At 38.7% G+C, this 18,457-nt stretch overlaps 1 protein-coding gene across 1 annotated transcript in view; it reads right to left on the bottom strand.

The window, feature by feature from the left end:
- Positions 1-18,457, bottom strand: part of THSD7B (thrombospondin type 1 domain containing 7B) — a 466,316-nt gene that overhangs the window by 18,578 nt on the left and 429,281 nt on the right. The window contains 4 exon segments of the mRNA XM_032209475.1: positions 8,716-8,811; positions 9,352-9,525; positions 12,355-12,514; positions 13,872-14,017. Of these exon segments, the coding sequence (XP_032065366.1) occupies positions 8,716-8,811; positions 9,352-9,525; positions 12,355-12,514; positions 13,872-14,017 (576 nt within the window).

An 18,457-nucleotide genomic window follows, 5' to 3' on the forward strand; every position in this document is an offset into this window, starting at 1 on the left:
GGAACTCAATCACCAGCCCGGCTACTGACTCCAGGAGCGCAGGCAGGGCTGTTGTGACGCAGCTAGGAGGTAGGTATGTCAACAACATGCCCACTTGAACCCCTAGGTCCAACTTCAAGAAAAGGGACTCACACCCAACAATCTCCGGAGCAGGGCTCCTGCGAGGTACTAAAGATTTCCGGATAATAATTGCCACACCCCCTTCTCTGGTGTCGTAGTTGATGGAGCAAACCCTTTCTATAATTGTGTTCTAGCTTAGAACACAATTATAAAAACATGAATATAAAAGAACACAATTATAAAAAAATCAGTATTATTTTAGAACAATATTTAAAATGGAAATTATAGAACAAGGTGTATGGCAAGGCAATACAATATCACCTATCTTTTGCTCATGTTGCCTTGAAGAAGTATTTCACAAACTAGACTGGGTAAAAGTTGGAATAAATAATAACAACAACAACAACAACAACTCCGCCATTGCCAGTCCCAAGCCTGGATGAGAAAGAAGGAGGGTTAGGGTCAGGTTGGCAACTGGCCCCATAAAAAAACCCTGCCAACCCATACAATATGGTGAAAGAAACGAATAAAATTTTTATACCGCATCGGTCGTCGCGCGGGTTAACAAGGGCCGCGGCGGATGTTGGGGTCCCTGGACATCCGTCGACAAGTGGGCTACAAGTGGACCAGCCAACAAAACAACAAAAATATAGTGCAGATGAAAACCATGCCATAATGGCCTGTTACTACAACTCAGAGCCAGAAAAAAGAGGTTATTTAAAGCGAATGTATGAATTATGGAAACAACAATATCCAGATTCAAATGTTAGTGAACAACGACTAGCAGATCAAAGGCGATTTATTATACAGAATAAAGTGTTTAGTGAAGTTGAACTTGAGGAAATTCAGGCAAATTGCAAAACCAAAAAAACAATATCACAAGTGGAAATAACTGATATTCAAGACACAACTAAAGACATTATAGTAGAACACCCAGAAGAAGCTCTCGGGGAGGAAATAACACCACCACCACTAGAACCAGTTATCACTGAACCAACTGATGAACTAACTCAAAAACAAAAAGAATTGAAGGATAAGATCATGGAGCATTTTCTGCTTAATGAGGAAAGGCAACGTTTACCATCACTAAAAACTGTGCCTAAGAAAATTTTGGCCCCTTTCATGAAAATGGTTAATGCAGTGTTTTCAACAATTGAATCGGGATCCATCTTGGAAACGAACCAGTTAATGTACAGCGCAGCTGTAATAGTCACTAATGAACTAGGCATTAAAATCAAAGTACCTAGTCACACAACAGAAAAAGCATCAAAGCCAAAGTGGAAAATCCGATTAGAACAAAAAGTCAAAAAATTAAGGGGAGATGCTAGTAACTTAAAGAACATGCATGAGCAACGGCTTAAAAACAACAAAATCATAGATCGGCTAATCAGAAGATATAGATTGGATACAAGAAACATCAATGAAGCTGTAGAGATTGTAAAACAGCAGATAACAGCAACAGCTAGAAAAATTGAAAGATATGAGGCATGAATCATCCAATATAAACAAAATCAGCAATTTCGATCAGACCAACGGCGTTTTTATCAAAGACTTAATGTGAATGGTGACACCAAAAGTGAAAAACCAGAAAAGCAGGCCACAGTTGAATTCTGGAAAGAATTGTGGGAAAATGCAAAGGACTACAACAAGGAAGCAAAGTGGATACATGACTTTGAGAAAAGCATTGGCAACAAACAAATGCAAGTATTAGAAATAACAACTGAGATGGTCAAAAATCGAGTTAAAAAGGTAAAGAATTGGAGATCACCTGGAAAGGACCAATTACATGGTTTCTGGCTCAAATATCTGACCAGTTTACATGCAATATTGGCCAGGCAACTGAATGAAATTTTACAAAAGGGCCAAATTGATGAATGGTTGACAACTGGAAAAACATACTTGATTCAGAAAGATGCAACTAAAGGAACAACACCTGAAAACTACAGACCAATAACATGCTTGCCAACAACCTTCAAATTACTCACAGGCATTATTGCAGATAACATGATGGATTATTTGGAAACAAACAACAACTTGCCAGTAGAGCAAAAAGGCAACAAAAGAAGGAGCAGGGGCACAAAAGATCAGCTTCTAATTGATAAAATGATATTAGAAAATTGTAAGAACAGAAAAACGAACTTGAATATGGTCTGGATTGATTACAAAAAGGCATTTGACTCACTGCCACATAGTTGGATCATAAAATGCTTAGAAACAACTGGCATTAGCAAAAATATTACATCTTTTACTGAAACAATGGAGAACTGAGTTGGCAGTAGGGAATGAGATCTACGGAATGGTTAATATCAAGCGAGGAATTTTCCAGGGTGATTCACTTTCACCTCTTCTCTTCATCATCGCAATGATCCCACTATCAGTAATCTTAAAAAAAAAATGAAATTAGGCTACCAAACAGCCAAAGAAGCTGAAAAAATTTCGCATTTACTATATATGGATGATTTGAAACTCTATGGAAAGTCAGAAATAGAAATCCAATCATTGACAAACACAGTCCGAGTATTCAGCACCGATATTTCAATGCAGTTTGGCATGGAAAAATGCGCCACTGTATCCATAAAAAGGGGCAAAATCACTGCATGTGAGGGAATTGAAATGCCCAATGGCCAATTAATAAATGCAAAGAAAATGAAGCCTACAAATACTTAGGCATTCTGCAGTTGGATAACATCAAGCATGGAGAAGTAAAAACTATTGTCAGGCGAGAGTACACCAATAGCAATAGCAATAGCAATAGCAGTAGACTTATATACCGCTTCATAGGGCTTTCAGCCCTCTCTAAGCGGTTTACAGAGAGTCAGCATATTGCCCCCAACAATCTGGGTCCTCATTTTACCCACCTCGGAAGGATGGAAGGCTGAGTCAACCCTGAGCCGGTGAGATTTGAACCGCTGAACTGCTGATCTAGCAGTAGCCTGCAGTGCTGCATTTAACCACTGCGCCACCTCGGCTCTACACCAACAGAGTTAGGAAAATTTTGAAATCTAAATTGAATGGTGGAAATGCAATCAAGGCCATAAATACCTGGGCAATACCAGTTATAAGATACACAGCTGGTATAGTTAACTGGACACAAGCTGATTTGGACCTTTTGGACCAAAAAACCAGGAAACTAATGACAATGCACTACAGTTTACATCCACGTGGTGATACTGATAGACTATATCTGCCCCGAAAATCAGGTGGCAGAGGATTATTACAAGTGAAGCAAACAGTTGAAGAAGAAAAACATGCACTGGCTGATTATTTAAAAGAAAGTTCAAGAACATCTATTAATCGAAGTAAAGAACAAAAATCTACTGAAGGCCCAACAGACGAAACAAGAATACAGAAAAGATGTGATAAAATCAAGAATGGAGAGTTGGCAGAACAAAGCACTGCATGGCCAATTTCTGGAAAAAATAAAAGATAAAGTGGACAGTGAACAAACTTGGTTATGGTTAACAACAGGTACATTAAAGAAAGAAACAGAGTCACTAATCCTGGCTGCGCAAGAACAAGCTATCCGCACAAATGCCATTAAGGCCAAAATCGAAAAATCCTCTGATGATGCCAAATGCAGACTTTGCAAAGAAGCTGATGAAACTGTTGATCACATACTCAGCTGCTGTAAAAAAATTGTGCAGACTGATTATAAATTGCGGCACAATTCAGTAGCACAAATGATCCATTGGAATTTATGCAAAAATTATAATATTAAAACAGCAACAAACTGGTGGGAACATCAGCCTGAAAAAGTCACCGAAAATCAGATGGTCAAGATCTTGTGGGATTTCCGTATACAAACCGACAAAATACTGGTGCATAATACACCAGACATCACACTTGTTGAGAAAAATAAGGTCACAATCATAGACATCGCAATACCAGGTGATAGCAGGGTCGCCGAGAAGGAACATGAAAAAATCGCAAGATACCAGGACTTAAAAATCGAAATTCAACGACTATGGCACAAACCAGCAGTGATAATTCCAGTGGTAATTGGCACACTGGGTGCTATTCCAAAAGCACTGGAATTACATTTAAAACAGTTAAAAATTGACAAAATCACCATCAGTCAAATGCAAAAAGCCGCACTGCTTGGATCTGCACGCATATTACGAAAATACGTTACAACGTCCTAGGCCCCTGGGTGGGGCCCGACTAGTAACCAATGCCAAATCTGGCGAAACAACTGGCCGCTGTGATACATTTGTATAATAATAATAATAATAATAATGATGATGATGATGATGATGATGATGATGATGATGATGTCTATTTAAATTACTTAAGATTTGCAGATGATGTTGTTCTCTTCTCACAAGATTCACAAGAGCTACAAAGACACATATAAGTGCTGCAAAAACAAGAAAACTATGTGGCTTAAAAATAACCCTGAAAATGAGCTGGGTTGTGTTTAATAAATTCACCAAAGAGAGAGAGAAAAAATTATATCTGGAGAAGAACTAGATGTAGTAGACCACTACGTATACCTTGGTCAATGGATCTCAATAGAAGGAAGGTGATACAATAAATGAAATTGAACAGCATGTTAAATGTGGTTGGCAGGCATTCGGCAAGCTAAGCATAATTTTCAGGAACAACCTCTCCCTATTCTTGAACAGAAAAGTGTTTGATCAGTGTGTGTTACCTGGTCTAACATGTTCCGGGGAAACATGGACATTAACCTCATAATTGATACAAAATCTACGAGTGGTGCAAAGAGCCATAGAAATTACAAGTTAAGATAGAAAGACCTGCACAGGGATTAAGAGAACAAACGAAACTATACAATATCATCAAGAGAGTAAAAGAATTGAAATGGAAATGGGCTGGTCACATAGCAAGAAGAACTAATGGCAGGTGGACCAAGGCAGTCCTAGAAAGGATCCCACTTGATAAAAAGCATCCACGAAACAGACCTAAAACAAGATGGGTTGACATCATCAGCAATTATCGTGGGCCCAATTGGCAGAAGAAAGCTCAGGTCCACATTGATTGGAAACATACGGAAGAGTCCTTCATTCTGCAGTAGATAGACAATGGCTAAAATGATGATAATGATTACTTTAAAACAAAGGAAAATGTTATGTAAACATAAAGCCATCTGCCAAGTATTTATATGAATTAGCAGTGAGCTACCGATATTCACTTGTGAAGCAAATGCTTGAAAAGATGCTGGCTTTGAAGCCACAGAAATTCCTAGAAAATATCAATTCTCATTTTTTAAACAAAAATATAGATTGAAACTTGATTGGATCTATAATTGGTCTTGGGCCTCAATAAAGCACAGAAGAATAGAAAAGTTTATTTATTCATTTAAAAAATGTTTTATGGCTGCTATCTCACAGAGTGATCCAACCAGCTCACAACAACTAATAAAAACAAGATAAAAACCTTTCCCACAAGGTGCTAGAGTAGACATACAATTGACCCCAACTGAATCATATCTTAGCACAGTACTTGGGAGAAAACATAAGTCTCCATTGCCTTTTGAAAGGCCCAAAGAATAGAGGACCCTTGAATATCAGCTGTTCCAAAGGGCTAGGGTGGCAATAGAGAAAAACACCTCTGAGGTCTCATCAGATAACAGACAGAATATAAGGAAAAGGACCTGTGGTATAATCACCCTATCTGATCTAGTGGGACAGGTAGACACATCTGGGGAGAGGTAGCCATAACTTGGCCTTGTGCTGGCCTTTAAAGATTATCATCTTTAGCATTTTGAATTGCACCATGAAAGCATCTGGGACCCAATGCAACAGTAGTATAAGATGGTCAAAGCATGGGACATGCAGAAGTCCAATTGCTGTTGCCTTCTGTACCAGTTGTAGTTTCTTGATGGTCTTCATGTAGACCACATTGTAGTGACCCAATCAGGAAGAGGCTAAGCCATGTGTGACTATGAGGAAGACCTGGAATGGGTACAATTGGGATACAAGACAAATTTGAACAAAGGCTGCTTTGGCTACATAAGCTGCAAGTTTGTTTGTTTATTTATTTATTTGTTTGTTTATTTATTTATTTATTGGTCTTGTATGCCGCCCACTCCCGAAGGACTCCGGGTGGCTTACAATAAACAAAGGAAGGGGATAAATAGACAGACAGACAAACAACAGTTTAAAATACACAACATTCATAGTTACAGTGGGGCTGGCTATTTCAACAGCCCCCCAGCCTGCCGGAGCAGCCAGATCTTAGTGGCTTTGTGGAAGGCAGGGAGAGTAGTAAGGGTCCGGATCTCCACGGGGAGCTCGTTCCAGAGGGCTGGAGCTGCAACAGAGAAGGCTCCCCCCCGGGGAGTCGCCAGCCGGCATTGGCTGGCAGATGGAATCTGGAGGAGGCCTAGTCTGTGCGATCTGATCGGTCTATGGGAGGTAATTGGAAGGAGGCGGTCTCTCAGGTACCCAGGTCCGATGCCATGTAGGGCTTTAAGTTCAGGAGAACATCCCCCCACCCCCAAACTATGTACCAATTCTGTCTATTATTTCATACAGAGTCAAATATGTCAGCTCTCCTGACTACCCACAATCACTGTTAGGGTCAATAAGACCAGTGGTGGGTTCCTACCAGCTTGGCTGAAACGGTAGTAACTTGGCGGCATGGGTTGCTGGAACTGATAGCAACCCAGGCCTGCCACGCCTCCAAACTGGTTCTCCTGGTGGCACCTTATTTTTGGCTTCTGCACATAGCAACATGCACACGTGCGCATAGCAACATGCGCATAGCAACATGCACACACGCGGTGCCTCCATGACCGAACTGGCAGTAGTGGCTGCCGAAACCCACCACTTTTCAAGACCCTTATGGCAACCAGGTATTAAGCCAGGACTTGCTAAACTATTGCCTCCTCCTCCTCTATAGTAAGAAGAGGCTTTCTAAAAACCTCTTTGGCCAGCCTCCTTCTTTTAAAAGATTAAAAAAATTAATGAGTTTCGGCCACCCAAGGTCCACGCTCATTGCTGATCCTATAAAAACAAATTAATTCAATTAAAATTAATAATTGAAATTTAAATAAGTTCAGAAGAGGGAAAGAATGGGAAATAAATGAAAGAGAAAGGGCTATTCAAATGCTTTCTGAATTAATTCCTATGTATAAGGCCTTTCTTTTTTCTTTCATTGCAGTATCAAATTCAAAAAAGGGGAAAAAATAAACAATTTTAAATGCTTACAAAATAACAATTGCAAGTATCAATTTTCAGCATCTAATGAGTTTATATTATAATATGCAGGCTTGTATATTGTATGTCATACTATTATACTTTCTAGTTTTCATTCTTAAAGAATTTGAACATGATGTTTCCCCCTGTATTTGCATTTTACTTCTATTGAGGCGCACAAATTTGTAAATCTTTCGGGAAAAGCTGCACAGAACAATTTTTTTCCTGCACACAACATGTCATACATTAGAGGGAAGATTGGATGGCAGCATTTACAGTTTTTCTTATCTCTTTCCTGCTCTATAATGATCATCCAGATTTTTACAGCCCAGCTCTTAAAATACAACAAACTGAGACCAAAATGGCGGCATACCTGGATAATTCCAGGTAATGTTTTCCTATTCATGCGATGGAATGTTCTCCTGGAGGAGCAGATGGGGAGAGCTATCGCAAGAGAGCTTTCCCAGAGAATGGTCTAGATTAAGAGACCACATAGTTCTCATCTGGATGGGTCAGGGGATAAAGATATTCCGGGAAGCCACACCTAGAATATCTCAGGATAATTTTGGTAGGTTAGAAGGATATAGCTTTAGTTTGGCAAGGTTCTGTCCATTAGGTATAAGCAATATAGGATTGGACTCAACTGGATTTTGATGTCTCTTTTCTAGGCTTGGGTCTAATAGTTCTAGATGGCATAGATTTTCTTTTTAAAAAAACCCAGAAAAAACTACACTAGTTGGCACTTTGGGAAGGTCCTTGGGTCTCAGGCTAGGATTACAAAAGGAAGCCTAGAAGATTATACTTACTATAGCTCCCACACATGGAATACTCTTCCTCCTGTTATTCAGGAGACACTGACAGCACTATATTTACATACCTCTTACAAACTTACTTCTGTATCCAGATCTTCCTTGTTTTAGTACCAAGCATTTTAATTTAGACATGTAGTTCCTGTTCTCAATTTCCTCATGTGGTAAATATTAAAATATTTCAATGACTGGGAATTTTATATATTTTGAAGTTGCAATATTGTTTTTTATATACATTGAACAAATGTAATCATTTGATTATTGATAAGAGATGAGATATGGAAAGGAGAAATTATTTTTTAATTTGAAGTACTGGAGAAGGTTGTTAAATTATTCAAATTGTTTAGACTTGCCTAGAGGGGGAATTGAGTCATCTCTCTCTCTCTCTCTCTCTCTCCCGCTCCCCCCCTCTCTCTTCCTACCTACCCTAAATTTCTATCTATATCTATCTATCATCTATCTCTATCTTCTTTTTTCTTTATTCTTTTTCTATCTCTTTTCACTTTTTTGTTTCTCTTCTTTACTGTTTATATTTTCTTTAGTTTGTATTAGTTTTCTATCTTTGTATTTGTAAACTTTAATAAAATTATTATTTAAAAAAAGTAGTAGTATAAAATTGGTAATACAGAGAGTGATGAAGGTGATGGTGATATTGATGATAACAATGAATTGCTGAGCATACCTACCTGTAACATTCAGCCTATCAGAACGCTGGCACCACACTGTGCGTTCATTATCTTGCCAAAGACTTGTTTTCCATACATAATTATAGCATTTTCCTCCTATAATGTAGGAATGAGAGGAAAGGTTACGTAAAGACATGTGCAGCAAACTGTCATGATCTCAGTAGCTGGTTATCTTTTAACCTATGAGATCACCTAGCAGAGACAGGCCGTATCAGGGAGTTATGTGAGATTCTACTCTGGCTGGAATGGTCTTAGAGATTGACAAGTAAAATATACCAATAAGATGCTGTTGCTAACTCTGCTTTTGCTTTTTAAAACTGTATAAAAACCAAATAAACTCTGCGCAAGGCAGACAGATATTTTGGACATCACTGCTGCTTTTGGCACGCGAGCCAAAATGTTTGCCATCACTGGTCTAGTCTATCCTAGTTTTTTTCCTCCTTTCTAAGGACCATAAACAGTTTCCCAGTCTCTGCTTGCCTTTTCAAACATTTTCTTAAACAATGTCTTTTGATGGGGAAGAGGAGACGGGGTTTGGAAACATCACTGTAAACTACAGAAATGACAACAAGAAAACAGTTTGGAAGCAAACTCTTCCGTGAGGTAATAAGAACTGTGGTTTACAGTATTCCCTACCTGAGCAAGGCCTGGTCTCCAATTCTTGTTCAGGGCAGCTGTCTTGATTTTCGAAAGATTGAATGATAAATGTTCTTGATCGAGACTGACGGCCCATGCTCTCAAAGCTCCTGCCATCGATGCACGTTAATTCACAAGAGCTCCACTCAGACCACTCGGATAAATGACAGTCACCTTATAATCAAAAATGAAGAAAGGAGGGGAACATGGACTTTACTAATGGACATCTCTATACTCTGTTCAATTATAACATCAGAAAGAACCTACAGGTTATCTAACCCAAAGAACAATCTTGTACGTTCTGGGATCCTTTTGGCAATAGACTATGTCGCAGAATGTTGGTGAGAAAAGAGCTCAGAAATGGTGATACAGTTTCCAGTATTTCAAATGTGGGAATTTTTCATTTCCTCCCTCTCCCTGTGCCAGCCTCTGTTTCTCTCACACACATAAATCTAGAATTAAGTTAAAAGCACAAATAAATGTACAATTCCTGACAACCCCCCTTGCAAAATCCTGGCCCAATCATGTGTCCACTATAGACATATTCACTTTGTGATTTCTCTTTCACTACAGTCTGAATTGCCCCCAGAAGTAGATAAGTGGTTTAGTTGTTATTTATTATTAAACTTATATGCCACCCAGGGGTGGGTTGCCAATTTTTCTACTACCGTTTTTTCCATACTCATGCAGCACTAGTGTCCGGGCAGGTGGGCAGAGCCTCCCGCCGCCGCTACTACCGGTTCGCGTGATTCAGGCCGAACCGGGAGCAACTCACCTCTGATACCACCCATCCTGCCTACTCATCTACTTGACCCAATCCAATTCCTGCTTTATTTGAGATATCCAGTATAGGATGTAGACAGGCCTCCTAGCAAAAGCCAGGCTTGTCAATTGTGAGGGATGCTTGGAGTTGTAGTTCAGCATTATTTGAAGGGCCAGAAGCTCCCTACCTCTGGACCCTGGCCTTCCTAAAAACACCCTTCTAGAAAGTGCTTCGAAAACACTGACTTTAATTTCAAAGCAGTAATGGGAACCTTTTGATGTTGAGGGCTAACCTTTTTAAATTATTTTTTTGTGGCAGCTGAAGGATACAATGAGGTGATACTATGTGAGAATGTAGTATACGGATCTGTGGAGTGGGAGGGAGCTGCGTTTTTATAGTAGTTATGCTAAAAATTTCCGTCCTTCGTTAACTTGCTTTACAATTATGTTAAAATAAGTTTGAGTTTGAGTTTGAGTTTCATTTTATTTATATGCCGCCCTATTCCCTGCGGGACTCAGGGCGGTGCACAAACCCAAGGAGGGAAAGGGAAAAACACAAAAACTACAAAAACTACAAAAATACAGGGCATTTAAAAACAACCAACAGCCACATGATTCGAGAGGGGAAGGGAACTCATCGACCCCAGGCCTGCTGACACAGCCAGGTTTTAACAGCTTTTCGGAAGGCCTGGAGAGAGGTGAGGGTCCGAATCTCTGCGGGGAGTTCGTTCCAAAGGGCCGGAGCTGCCACAGAGAAGGCCCTCCCCCGGGTAGTAGCCAGATGACATTGGCTGGTAGACGGAACCCGGAGGAGGCCTGCTCTGTGTGATCTAATGGGTCTTTGGGAGGTAATTGGCAGCACGCGGTCTCTCAAGTACCCAGGTCCAATACCATGAAGGGCTTTATAAGTGACGACTAGCACCTTGAAGCGTATCCGGAGACAAATCGGTAACCAGTGCAGCTCGCGGAGGATAGGTGTAACGTGGGTGTACCGAGGTGCACCCACAATAGCTCGCGCGGCTGCATAAAACAGTTTCAATGTTTTTTCAAAAAGTAATAACAAAGTGTATCTTTGTGTTATAGTTTACTGACAAATGTTGGCAACACAATTTCACGATTGGGAGATTCTAAAAAAGAAGGGGAGGTTGCATGTGATCCCTGCTATTGAGCTGTAGGAATGCTTAAATCAAGCATATCAAGTATGTTAAAATTTTTCACCATCTGAATGTCCATGACCTAATTATTAGCATATAATCTACTGCACTTTTCAAAATCAAGTTCTTAAAAAGCTCTTTTGCATGGTTTGCGCTAATCAGCATAAGCACAAAAAATAGTAAACTTTAACATTGGAGATTTTGTTTCTCTGGATAAGGCTGGATCCTAGACTATATTATGCTTTCATTGCCAACAATGGTTTGTTCATGGGTGTTTCTCAGATACATAAGAGAGGGCAGTATACAATTTCAGTTAAGGGGAAAAGGTGCTTAAACCAGATGTGTATTTCTCCAAAATGTGGAGTTGGGTTGCCAAAGATGCAACTGCATCAGCACTGTAGATGGTCCAAAGCACTTTCTTAACATTGAATATGAAGAATGTTATAGTACATTGCTCTCTGGTATAATGTGTATTGCATGAGTTAAAAAAAGAGATGGGGAATGTTGACCTCTGGACCATAGTCCATCTGCAAAGGCTTTCTGTTTATTTCTACTCTCAAATTTCCATAATCATTTTAACCCTCTATCTGGATTTATATTACCTATATTAAAACAATATTCAGAGAGATCTTATAATAGCCTATAGGTAAGCTTAAGACAAAAGGTTAATTCTGCAAAAACAAAAGGGACCGTCCTCTCATGAAAGGCTGCAGTCCAAGTGAATGGGGATATTTCAACTTATGGTGACCAGAAGATGATTCTGACCATGGATGGATCCTGAGCCGAATTCAGCAAAGTCAGAGTCAAAACTGGGTGACATTAGAAGGCTTCTTGGGGCGTCTGGACCACAAGTTCAGCATGCCAGATTTAAAAGTTAGTATCAAGGAGACAAATGTAACTAGTCCTTTGTGTGATTGCATTCTGATTAGATATCTTTAAGATTGGACAGTAATCCATCAAAAAGCTAGGATGTATAGAACAAACTGCAGGTCTGTGTCAAACCACCTATTTTCTTGGAACATCATGTGCAATTGGCCATAGCTATTTATCACCAAAATAATGAAATACAGTCCTTCTCAGAGTTTACCTGGACAAGGGACGGAACACGGAAGTTGAAGCAAATTCTCTTTAGGCGGAAGCTCTTCACACAGGGTGTTCTCAACTTGCTTAAATGTTGACGACGAAATGCCATCATGCACCATACACAGCAGGTTTCGTACCTGGATTCCATCTCCACATTGTCCACCCTAACAGAGGGGGAAAAAATAGAGGTTATCAAAACAACTAAATAACTACCCTTTGTATGCTGTGTATACATCTTAATCCTAGAAACAATGCAAAGTGTTTGCAAATCAGGCAATGCTTCTTGAAGTGTGCAAGAATAGTTAAAATAAAAAGTAAAAGTATTCTTTCCTACTTCACTTTTTTGTGTTCCCTTGCAGTTGATAGGTATTCTGCAATATTGCTAAAGGACCATTCTTCAACAAATAGTTGTTCTTTTGGTGGAGGCAAGGAAAAGGATAGATGTGCTCTTATTAATCTTGAACAGGGGTCTCAAAACTTGGCAACTTTAAGAATTGTGGACTTCAACTCCCAGAATCCCCTAGTCAGAAGTCCACAAGTCTTAAAGTTGCCAACTTTGGAGACCCATGCTCTTCAACTACACATAATAATAAACTTTTGAAGTTAATATGTATCCAGAAGGGCTAAAGCCTCACTGGGTATATTGGTAGAACATTATTGCTCTACCAATAATGCAGATTCAAAAGAAAAGGTGTTTTGGGTTTGTTTCTCAAAACAACATGTCTCTATAACACATTAAATCTTGCTCACTTTGCACGTCTTCCTGGATATGACCCAATTAGTCTGATGTGATTAATGCTAAGCAGATCTCATCTTCTCTGTACTCTGAAATAATTGAGTGCGGAAATCTAAATCACTTTAAAACCAATGCTAGATACCAGATCAAAATGTTTTGAATGACGAATAATCTAAAAGATAAAGAGGGAAGTGTAGAATGATGCATAAGGCAAATAGATGCATGCCAAATGCAGTGTGAAAAAAGGGAGGACATACATGCGATCCATGCTGAGAAAGAAAAAAACTACAGCTGTTTGATGCTTCACAATTCACACCAGCGTTTACATTTTCAGACTATTAGAAAAAAAAGTAATCATTTCAACGAAAAAAAGTCAAAGTCAGCACTTCAGGCTACTGAAGCTTCAAACCATACTGTTTCAAGGCCTTTCGAAGTATTGAAAGAGGCTACATGGTATTCTTAGTGCAAAAGTCAATTTCCTTGGTAGCAGGGTTCTCTGAAATTAAAGCTTGCTTTAATCTAGGCATGCTGATGTAAAACCCATCTATGACATTCACTGGAATGCTATTAGAATTGTACAGCTCTTTGACCTTTGATATTAAATTAGTCATCTGCCTCGGTTGTATGTATGATAACTTTTCCCTACTTTGTTAGAATTTTCAATAATATTAATGTCACCTCCTTAACTTTCAAAACAAGGATCAAATTGCCTCATAAAAGTGAGTTGCAATCAAGTTCATTTTCTACCTGTTGTGTCAAGGAGATGTTTTACAAACTTCAAGTACCTCAACTCTGCACGGGGACCATTCTCCAAGAACCCAGCTATAGCAGGGTTTTGCAACACAGCTGCGGAACTGAGTAAGATCAGCTGGGCAAGCTCTTCCTTCTCCTTGGGCTTCCATAATTATAGATCGGGTACGAAGCATCTGACCTAAAGGAGGAGAGATGATTATTAAACACCTTGTATTTTAATATTTTCTTAATCTTTCTGGGCATATTTAAAATATTGATAAGTCATTGGGAAAGGAGGTTATGATGTGCGCCCAGTCCGATCTCTCTAATTTGTTTAAATGAAAACTGATAAGGCTAAAATAACCGAAGGCTTGAATTTGGCTGTACAAGAGATACTCGGACTAATGCAACCAAGGTCAGAATTGGAAAAAAATCATCCAATGATTCAAAGTGCAGATTGTACAAAGAAGCAGAAAAAAAGAAACAATAGATCGTATATTCAGCTAGTGAATGCACAAACTGATTGCACAAACTGATAATAAACAATAACATAACACAGTCACCAAAATGATTCATTGGAATATTTATAAAAATTATCGTGTGCCAGTAATCAAAAATTGGTGAGAACATAGAGATGAAAACGTAGTCAAAAATAAGCAGTCAAAAGTAGTCAAAAATATTGTGGGATTTCTGAATACAGACCGATAAAAGCTTAGGCTCGTAATACATCAGATATAATTGCAGTTAAAAAGAAGAAAATGTGAATAATGGATGAGGAAATACCAGGGGACAGTAGAATAGAAGACAAAGAATTGGAGAAGATCACAAAGTATCAAGATCTGAAAAGCCAAATCGAAAGATTATGGAATAAACAGCTGTGGTGATTCCACTGGTTATTGGCACAAAGGGTGCCATTCCAAAAAATCACAGGCAGGACTTAGAAAAATTAACACATTGACAAAATTTGCATCTGTCAATTGCAAAAAGTCCATCATTAAATTTTTTTAAAAATGTATATATTCCAAAGTCAGTGCTTAGAGTCCTTTAAACTGAACATGCCCCTCTCAAATTAGAAATATTTAAAAATCAGCCCATCATTCTAGTAACATCTAATGACACCTAGCATGACTCTTACAGCTATAACACAAGGGCTAAAGATGTAGTGCAGCTCCAGGCTGAAAAAAGTTGCTTAGTTTTGTAGCCAAGTGATATCCTATCACTTTAAAGGCGATTTAAGTTTGCCGCTTAAAAATGGCTGCTCGATGCCACGCTTAGCTCCGGGCTAGATGTACTTGCTGGATTGCTACACTCTTTTTGGTTCACCTAGTTGCCTTCCAATCCCACCTTCGTTGCCAGTGTTAGATTGGGTAATGGATAGGCACACACAGGCTTAACGGTAACAACAGCTCTTTATTGGATACAACAAGTGAGAACAATCCAGCAAAGGTTGAGTTTGACAGTAGCCCTTTTATAGGGAGCTGTCAGACTCTTCGACCAATAGGATTAAACCTCTGTTCCGGCGGGTGGAAACCACTGTAGATAGGGTGAATATCTAACAAGATCCTAACAGACATAGCCCTCAAACTCCTGGCAAGAGATAATTTTCAATACCTTAGTGAACAATTTAAAAAAATAATGATGGAATTTTGCATGCTTTTTGTATCTATGTATCTACTAAGCATTGGAAGCCCTATAAAGATAGTTGGTAGAGGCATTTATCCCTCCCCCTCCCTCCTTTTCTTTTGTCTAACTTTACAGGTCTCTACTGATATGACTTATAATGGTTAGATTGACTCTCAGGGTAGGAATCAATTCCACTTCCTTCTCCTTTGGTTTCTGGCCTGTTCTGCTCTGCTTAGCTTCTCTTCTGACTTACCCTCCCTCCAATAATGGAGGGAAACCCAATTCAGATCCTAAGCTGATGACATGCTAATAACCATGGCTTTCCTAACACTTTGTTATTGGGTAAGTGGAGTTTATTTTCTTTCACATCAGCACTTGCCTTAAGAATTTCTTCTACCAAATTTATTATCCTGACTTTACACCTATTTGTTCTGTTGTACAAAACCACTCGCTATATAAAACCACTTGATGAGCAACACAATTTTCATCAGCCATGCACACAGGGTTGAGGGCCAGCAGTGAAAGCAGATGTAAGGCACTGCACTGGGAAAGGCTGGCTATCAATGTTTCTGCCCATCCCACCTCTTCTCATAAATGTCTCAAATGAATATCGCTAGAACTAGTGTGGTATAATGTTAATGCATGAGGCTAGAAATGTCTAGACGTTGAGTCCTAGTCAGTGGTGGGATTCAAATAATTTAACAACTGGTTCTCTGCCCTAATGATTTCTTTCAACAACCAGTTTACCAAACTGCTCAGAAAAGAACAGTTCTCCCGAAGTAGTGTAAACTGGCTGAATCCCACCACTAGTCCTAGCCCCACCTTAGGCATAAAGCCAGCTGCCCTTGGACCAGTCAGTCTTTCCCAGCCCTAGGAAGTAGGCAATGGCAAACCTAACTTCTGAGACTCTTAAGAAAACTGTAGGGATTATTTCTGACAGGAATCAAAACTGATGTGAAGGCACAGGCATACACAACATGCACAGAAGAACGACAAGTCAGTGCTCAAGGATTTGTTGCAATAACAGAAATGCCTTTGCATGAGAGATATTCCAGATCATTCCAGGTTCTACAGCATCATTTCTATAGCATCCATTTATAACTTGTAAGCCTCCCAGAGTCACCTCGTAGGGGAGATGGGTGGTATAAAATTTAATAAATTAAATAAATAGAAAAATAAATAAATACCTAATACACTCATTAACTTCCAATATATGATTATTGTACCGAATGTGTCTGGTATGTACAATAGGTATGTATATGTATGTGTGTCTATGTGTATGTGTATGTGTATGCATATATACATATGTGAAGATCTCTATACTGCTTCAGCTAATAAGAGCCAATGTTATTTGCTCAACTTGATAAAGAAAGAAAGCTTTCCTAATGAACACTATCTTAAGCTTCATGCTATCAGTCAGGAAGCTTTTCCACTTTCAGGAACAAGCTGGCTTCTACGTAATGAGAATAGTATTAGATGAAACATTTCTTCCTGACTGAGGCTGTCCTGTGTCAGGGCAGTAGATGATGGCGATGATTCCTTTTAATTGAATCTGCTGGTACTTTAACAAATGGTGCATAATAGTGTTATTCCAAAAATAGTAACCTAATTTCTGCTCCTATTTACCGAGTTCAGGATATTTTGCTGAAAATTAATCGGTTCTTAATGGAAATGCTAAAAGTGATTTTGGACAGTAATAGTCATTACCTGGCTTGTAATTTTTCAGCTCTGATAACTATAATTTGGTCAAACAATCTTCACATTTCATATGGTTAGAAGAAGAAAAACAATTGAAACACATAACCATTGTTGTTGGAAAACAGCACTAACTGTAGCTAGTAATTACAATATTTTGGAATAAGCAACACTACATTAGTATTTGAGGTTTTTTTGTTTTTTTTTTAGTAAGTCTGTGAATTAAATACCAGGATATATCATGTAATAAAATGCTCAAACTGAGTCTGCTTCCAGGCATCCAGAGAAGGACTGTTGAAGGTCACTAGTCCTCATGGTGATTTTGGGGTGTGGGTCACAGAGCCCTGCTTTGTGGCAAGCACTACTTTGAAGAACTTGCTTCTCCAGAGGGATGAGCAGTGCTTGTCTTGCTAACCAGCAAGTTAGCCAACTGTATTTGTTTCCTAACTTAGTGGGTCTAGCAAGCTGGCTAGGAAAGTCTGGGAATTGAAATCCCGTCATCTTAACATTGTCAAGGTTAAGATACATTGCCCCAAATAATTTAAGTGGGGGAATCTATCTTTGGTGTTATGCTTTTATTTTTAGTTTGCATTTTTGTTGCTGTTCAGAGTTCTCAGGACAGATTATGCAGTTGGAAATAAATAAACAAGCAAACAAACAAACATATATACAAGAATCTTGAGGGGAAAAATAAATGCTTAATTACCAAAACCATCAGCATGGGTACTTCCCAACCTCCTATACAAAACCATGCAATATCTTTATTTATATACTTTTCAAATCATTATTTCTCCGAAGGTTAATTATGGAAAAAAGAAATTAGCTTAATAATAAGGATTTCTCTTTGGATAATTATACATTTTGTTCTACCTTATTCTTATTGATTAACTTGCCATGGAGAAATATGAAAGTAGTGCTATCTACTGATTTGTCATAAATGCTATTAAGCCTTGGCTTAAAAAAGATGGCACTTAAAAATGAGTTTAATTAAGGAAACAATGAAGCATTTCTTTTAGATGCTTCTAATTAGCAAAGATGAGCTGACAAGATTTGGCGAATGAAACATATTTGTCATCAATACAGAAAACAAAGATTAACATAGATAATAATTTGTAATAATAATTAGGATTTATACTATAATGTATTATGGTAGTGTACATTAAAATGCCTACAGTACTGTATTTCAATGCCTGTCCTGCTTTTATTAGAATCTTTGCACCTTTCCTTTAGTCAGTAAATTCCCAGGGAAAAAAAACCCCTCACTGAAAGGGCTGCTTCAGCATAAAACAAAGGCTGTGTTCTATGGGACATGATTTATTCC

Source organism: Thamnophis elegans, chromosome 1 (genome assembly GCF_009769535.1).
Source record: "Thamnophis elegans isolate rThaEle1 chromosome 1, rThaEle1.pri, whole genome shotgun sequence".
NCBI lineage: Eukaryota > Metazoa > Chordata > Lepidosauria > Squamata > Colubridae > Thamnophis > Thamnophis elegans.